This window comes from Hakea prostrata, chromosome 1 (assembly GCF_041222555.1).
Source record: "Hakea prostrata isolate BN-2017 chromosome 1, UWA_Hpros_2, whole genome shotgun sequence".
NCBI lineage: Eukaryota > Viridiplantae > Streptophyta > Magnoliopsida > Proteales > Proteaceae > Hakea > Hakea prostrata.
Window position 1 is genome coordinate 78,694,508 of NC_142600.1, and position 7,201 is coordinate 78,701,708.

A 7,201-nucleotide genomic window follows, 5' to 3' on the forward strand; every position below is an offset into this window, starting at 1 on the left:
TTTTGTTAATTTTGAAACTCTTCCAAACGTATACTACAGGTAAAGGAAGTTCCCCATCTTCTCCTTCATTTGTTTAGCCAATTTAGGATACTGCAGATTTAAAATCTAAACTACATTTTCTGTTTTCTTTGTATTACAACTTTGCGATTACATTGTACAGTTCACAACCCCGATCCCCTCACCTTATGTTTTGGATGAGGGTTTTAAGAATTAGTTAGATGTTGATGCATTGAGGTTCCCATCTCTCTCCTGTCCAGTTGACAGAATTCCTTTCTCTTATGCCTGCTACCTACTGCTAGCTGCTGGCCATCTCTTGGACCTGCGTCAGATCCACGGGGGGCAAGTGAAGAAGGCAAGTCAACCAGGTTATCTATTGGACCAGCTTCAGACTGATTGGAGGCAAGTAAGGGGGGCAAGTCAACCAATGAAAGAACAATCAGGAGTATTGGCTTACTCCTGAGTTGGCTCATCAGCTTTTAAAACTCTTTTAGTAGTGGAACTAATCCATTGGTTTATTTGAGTCTGCTGCATTGGCTTACAACAGATTTTATGGTCTGCTGTGTATATTCAATTAGTGAATCCAATGATTTTTCTGGCATGGTTCAAAATAGTGGGGGAGAGAGACGGAGGGAGGTTAGTCTTTCATTATTTATTCAGTTTAATAAATAGAAACAATCATCATATGCTGTTCTTCAATACAAAAGAATTTTTCTGTTACACATGTGCAAACACTTTTTTTTTTCTTTTTTCTTTTTTTGTGGGGGGTGGGTGTATTGTATCATGTCCATGTATCCATTCTTGCACAATATTCATCTCTGGTGGTTACAGCTAAAAAAAGGACTTTAAAACTTTTTCTGTTTATTGAGTGGTATTGTGGAACTTAAACACATTTACCAACCTCTACATGGCCTTGCAGGGAGAGTGGATTTTAACTGGTACAAATGGTTGGCACAGCTCCAAAATGGTTCGTTTGCATGTGTATACTGTAAAATGTGTGAATCATGGTACTTCGAATGATTCATTCTTGACTCAAGTTTCGGATTTTGCTGTGCTCTTTGGCAATGAGCTGGATGCAGAGGTACTTTGAGTTATTGATTCATATCATCCCTGCCATTCCAAGATCATATGACTAATATTTTATTCTGAACGTTACTAGGTTTTATCGATGTCGATGGATCTCTTTGTTGCTCGAACCATGATAACAAAGGCATCCCTCGTCTACCAGGGATCCGTTGAGATTACAGAAAGTCAGGTTGGTTTTTTCTCCTCGTGGATGAGTTGATCAAATTAGAAATGTTTTATTTTTCACTGTTATCTGTTGGAGTTTGTTCTTGTGCAGCTGGTTTCCCTGAAGAGCTTTCATGTTAGAATGATGAGCATTGTGCTGGATGTTGATGTTGAGCCTTCCAGTACTCCATGGGATCCTGCAAAGGCATATCTTTTTGTCCCTGTAGTTAGTGAGAAATATTTAGATCCTATCAAACAAATCGACTGGAATCTTATTGAAAATATAATCAGGACAGATGCATGGGACAATCCCCTCCAGAAGGCTCGTCCTGATGTTTACTTGGGAACAAATGAGCGAACACTAGGTGGAGACAGAAGAGAGTATGGATTTGGGAAACTGCGTCATGGCATGGCTTTTGGACAAAAATCCCACCCCACATATGGGATCAGGGGAGCTGTTGCACAGTTTGATGTTGTCAAGGCTTTTGGTTTGGTACCTAATCGGCCTTCTGTGGGAATTCAAAATGAAGATGTTGCTATAGGAAAATTGATTATGGCTGATTCCTGCTTTATTGCTGAAGATCTTCTGGGGAGGATTGTAACTGCTGCTCACTCTGGAAAGAGGTTTTATGTGGATTCAGTGCGGCATGATATGAATGCAGAGAACTCTTTTCCGAGGAAGGAGGGGTATCTAGGCCCTCTAGAGTACAGTTCATACGCTGATTACTACAGGCAAAAGTATGACCGACTTTTGCATTTTTACTGCCCTCATGAATTGTGAATTTTATTTTCTGCTGTAGGTTGTGATCAAAATTGCTTTACTACTTACCAAGTGCTAGTTTTCTGATCTTGCTTCTTCAATGCAAGGAGTGGATGGCTATAGTGCACCTGAGCTGTTGTGCTTGAAGAAGCAGAATGGCTGATTGCAATCTATACAAGGAGCAAAGATAATGTCAGATGTGAAATACGATGGCCCTTGGTCATGTTCATTTTATTTCACGTGGCAGCTGACAATGCATCCTTAAAATAGATTGTAGGAGCTTTTTTTCTTCTTCCATGACAGAAAGGTGCATTTGGTTATCCATTTCTGCTATACTTACAGATATGGGGTGGAATTGATCTATAAGAAACAACCTCTCATAAGGGGACGTGGGGTTTCATATTGCAAGAACCTTCTTTCACCTCGATTTGATCGCTCAGAAGGTATGCTATCACACTTTTCAGATAAACTATTTTCTTTAGTGGAATTTGAGAATTGTTTCACCACTTTTTGGCCTATTGAAGCTAAACGACATGGGACACATGTTGGTGTTGTAGCATGTGAAAGTGAGTCTGACGACACTCTTGATAAAACATACTATGTGTTTCTGCCTCCTGAGTTGTGTTTCGTGCATCCACTTCCGGGTTCAGTTGTTCGAGGCGCTCAGCGATTGCCCTCTATAATGAGGAGGGTGGAAAGTATGCTTCTTGCAGTCCAGCTCAGGAATACAATCAACTATCCTGTCCCTGCTTCCAAGGTGATACTATTTTGCACATAGTGTTTTTTAAGTGGTGAACCCCTCATAGTTGCCACGTCTAATTTTCATTGTACAAAATCTCGACAATCTCGAATAGGGCGAGACAAAATTTGGGGGGGCAAACGAGATGACTGAATCTTGATGAAATCTGGCTGAAATTTTAGTATCTGGTTGATTTTTCGGTGAGATTTTGAAAATTTTAAAGGGGGTGGGTGGGTTGATGTAAAATTTACTTGTATTTTTTTTAATTAAAATTATAATTAAGATTTGACTTGGTTTTGTCCTTGCATTTTAGTAAAAGTTTCAATGTTTCTTGTATATCCATGTTTAGATTTATGAAAACACATGATCCAGTTCCGTTTGCATATAGCTCGGGCATGTGCAAATCAAGAATACCAATTTGTGTTAGGTTTTAGTAAAAAAATAACATTTCCATTGTGTTTACTGGCCTCAAATTAGGCTGTATACTGAAAATCAGACCCAAAAAACACTTGAAAACCACCGAAACAGGTTGTGGAAACATGGTACAAAGTTCTACATGAAATGAGATTTAGTACATTTCTTATTTTTCCTTCTTTTTAGTTTGACGTGCGGTCTCCTGTTACAGATACTGGAAGCCTCAACTGCTGCTTCTTGTCAGGAGACATTTTGTTATGAAAGAGCAGAGCTTCTAGGAGATGCATACCTTAAATGGGTGGTGAGCAGATTCCTCTTCCTCAAATACCCCCAGAAGCATGAGGGTCAGCTTACGAGGATGAGGCAACAGATGGTGAGTAACATGGTTTTGTATCAATATGCCCTTAGTAAGGGTCTTCAATCGTATATCCAAGCGGATCGCTTTGCCCCATCTAGATGGGCTGCTCCTGGAGTGCTGCCCGTTTTTGATGAGGATGTCAAAGAAACTGAAGCTCCGTTATTTGGAGATGAAAGAATACCTGTTGAAACTGAATTAGAGAAGACCTTGTATTTTGATGGTTATGAGGAGGATGACATGGAAGATGGTGAGGTGGAGAGTGATTCAAGTTGCTATAGAGTTCTTTCTAGCAAAACGTTGGCAGATGTAGTTGAAGCTTTGATTGGTGTGTACTATGTTGAAGGTGGGAAGAATTCTGCAAACCATCTTATGAAATGGATTGGGATTGAAGTAGAATTTGACCCCAAAGAGAGAGAATCCACTAACAAGCCATGCAATATTCCAGAGAGTGTACTCAGGACTGTAAATTTTGATGCTTTAGAAGGGGCATTGGGATATAAATTTATGGATAGGGGCCTCTTGGTGGAAGCCATTACTCATGCTTCAAGACCATCATCAGGAATTTCCTGTTACCAGCGTTTGGAGTTTGTTGGTGATGCTGTCTTGGATCATCTAATTACGAAGTATTTGTTCTTTACGTACACAGATTTACCCCCAGGCCGATTGACTGACTTGCGGGCTGCCGCTGTAAACAACGAAAACTTCGCTCGCGTAGCTGTTAAAAACAAACTCCATCTGCACCTTCGGCATGGATCTAGTGCATTGGAAGTACAGGTTCAGCTTCTCAACCATTGTTAGGTTTTATTATTGGAAGGGCAGTGGGTGAGCGGTTGCATCTTTAATTTCTTTTGCCTTGGGACGCAGCGTTGACAATTTTTTTGGTTCTTTAAATTTCAGATTCGTGACTTTGTGAAGGACGTGCAAGATGAATCAACAAAACCAGGGTTTAATTCCTTTGGTCTGGGAGATTGCAAAGCTCCCAAAGTGCTTGGTGACATCATTGAATCCATTGCAGGTGCAATTTTTCTGGACAGTGGCCGCAATACTGCTGTTGTTTGGAGGGTGAGTTCAATTCATGTCCAAGTCTTTCTGTGGATCAGTTATTCAGAAGTGAGGTTTTGAGCTGCATGGCAAGTTCTGTTTGGTTTTGGGGGGGACGGGGAGGGAGGTTGTTTACATGCTGTTCTCACTGCACTGATGTTGTTCCAGGTTTTCCAACCCTTGTTACATCCAATGGTGACCCCAGAAACACTTCCAATGCATCCTGTGAGGGAACTCCAGGAGCGATGCCAGCAACAAGCTGAAGGCTTAGAGTACAAAGCAACTCGAAGTGGTAATCTAGCGACTGTTGAAGTCTACATCGATGGTGTCCAAATCGGTATTGCTCAGAACCCACAAAAGAAGATGGCACAGAAATTAGCTGCAAGAAATGCACTTGTTGTTTTGAAAGATAGGGAAATAGCAGAAGCTAAGGAGAGGAGTGAGGAGAATGGGAAGAAGAAGAATGGTACGCAGACATACACCAGACAGACCTTGAATGATATATGCCTGCGGAGACAGTGGCCAATGCCTCAGTATCGGTAAGAGATTCTGTTCCTAAACCCTTTTCTTCTGACTAATTTCCTTGCATATATGAAGTCTACTTGAATGATAGGATGGTTCTCTATCTGACATGTTTGGGTATCCTTAGGTGTATAAATGAGGGTGGTCCTGCACATGCAAAGAGGTTCACATATTCTGTACGTGTGAATACAACTGATAGGGGATGGACAGAGGACTGTGTGGGAGAGCCAATGCCCAGTGTTAAGAAGGCGAAAGACTCAGCGGCAATTCTTCTGCTAGAGCTTCTGAATAAATGGTATGGACATTCATAAGTTGAGTCAACATCTGGCGTTTAACTGCTCATAATGTAAGCTTAGATGCACTGGATTTAAGAGGTATTTTTTTCTTTTCACTGGCCTTCACTTCATGACCAGGTAACTGTTAGCTTGCAAAGTTCTGTTTATGTTGTCAAGTTATGGTTTTATGCCCTGCACTTGAGAGGAAGTACTGTCACTATTGGAATTCTTGTATTTTAGTAATGTTTATATAGAAGCATGGTACAAATTTTGGTCAAAAACCACTGAAATTTCGATTTCTAAACAGATGAAGTCGAAAAGCACCAGGTTTTGGTCGAAATGGTCGTTATTTCCACCAAAATGGTCAAAACCTGTCGAAACTTTTGACAGCGTCTGCCAGATTTCACCCATTGAGTTTTCCAAAATCATCTTTTTGTTGGATTTTATGATTTCAGTTTCTGTCTCACCCAAAATCAGCAAATCATTTGTCAAGTCAAAACTTGAGGTAAAATGTTGGAAATTTGTTGAAACGGAAAAAGTTCACACTAAGGGATATCTACATTATGTGGATGATTCCATCAATAGAAATGCGTTGTCTAGGTTCATAGATAATTTCATAAGCAAATTGTCATGACCATCTTTCATTCAATACTTGAAGTACTACCACAAAGTATAAATCCACCATCTTTAGACAGGTCAACATGAAACTGAGGCTGGAGACATTGTAGTTGCTAGTTGAATTATATTTTGTTGACTTGTATATGTAATTATTCTATCGAACAATCATGTATGCTGATGACAGTATACTTCTCAAAACCAGTCATTTGTTGGTAGATTTGAATGATAAATCTTAGATTACTAGTTTCATTGTATTTATTATGCTATAAAGCGGTAGGAGACAAAACATCATATGAAATGGTGGCTATATAAGCCCTGAAATCTCGGGCCAAAGCCTTGGTCAAAATTTGGAATAGGTTTTTGGTCAGGCAAAGTATAGAAATTTGCAGACCACTGAATGACTTTCATTCACATTTTGCAAGTAACCACGGTGGGAAATTCTCCTTAATCCTCGTTTGTTCTTTTATTAAAATGTATTTATTCTTCATAGAGGAAATTATATGTTCCACTCAAAACATCGCCATATTTCTATGCACCCTTGTGAAAGTCAAATATGCGCATGCACGTCCGTGAAATGAACAATTAATTACAAACAGTTTATAAACATTAATATCATTAGTGGTCTGTTAATTCGGTAGAGCAAATGATCCTTGTATACCTTGGAGGGTTTATATAATTTAAGATTTGACGAAACACCCAATGCATCCTATGTTATTCCTCCCCAAACCCAATTCCATCTCTAACCAAGCCCTAGAGTGTTTAGGGCTCCCTCCAAGGTAAAATATATCGGCGAAATTCGCTGAGTTCGACAGAGGGCGATTTGGAAATCGAAGCGAAATCGATATTGCACAATTTCGCCAGAAAATCGATTTTCCAGCAGCCTTGTAGGTTCGAGCCAAAGAACGAGAGAAAAACCTCCGATTCTTTTGCAACTTCTTCCGATTCTCTGCAACTACCTTCGATTCTCTGAAATAAATAAAAAAATGTAAATGTAAAACCTAAAACACAAATTTTAGAGCCTGTCATTTTACTGGTTACGTTGGATTCAACTACACTGTCGACTCTGATCTTCTCGACCGATCAGAGATTGGGATGAAGAAAACATGGCGGAGGCCGAGACGGTGTCTCACCTTCACGGCTTCACCTACGTGGATCCATGCTTTTGTTATCGGTTCAGTAGGCTTGTAGGCTGTTTAGAGAAGAAGAAGAAGAAGACGAAGTGAAGAAATGTAACTTTTCAATCTTAA

General features: G+C 39.9%; 1 protein-coding gene across 2 annotated transcripts in view; it reads left to right on the forward strand.

Moving 5' to 3' along the window:
• The window catches only part of DCL1 (dicer-like 1), a 30,760-nt gene extending 24,058 nt beyond the window's left edge, over positions 1 to 6,702 (forward strand). The window contains exons 12-20 of one of the 2 annotated variants that reach the window (XM_089142564.1): positions 917 to 1,078; positions 1,157 to 1,252; positions 1,340 to 1,965; positions 2,330 to 2,430; positions 2,512 to 2,744; positions 3,352 to 4,272; positions 4,396 to 4,560; positions 4,708 to 5,078; positions 5,189 to 6,702. In XM_089142564.1, the coding sequence (XP_088998690.1) occupies positions 917 to 1,078; positions 1,157 to 1,252; positions 1,340 to 1,965; positions 2,330 to 2,430; positions 2,512 to 2,744; positions 3,352 to 4,272; positions 4,396 to 4,560; positions 4,708 to 5,078; positions 5,189 to 5,372 (2,859 nt within the window). In that variant the 3' untranslated portion in view covers positions 5,373 to 6,702. The remainder of the gene's footprint in view (positions 1 to 916; positions 1,079 to 1,156; positions 1,253 to 1,339; positions 1,966 to 2,329; positions 2,431 to 2,511; positions 2,745 to 3,351; positions 4,273 to 4,395; positions 4,561 to 4,707; positions 5,079 to 5,188) is intronic. The other variant, XM_089142565.1, reaches the window with a different exon arrangement.
• The last annotated feature ends 499 nt before the right edge of the window (positions 6,703 to 7,201 follow it).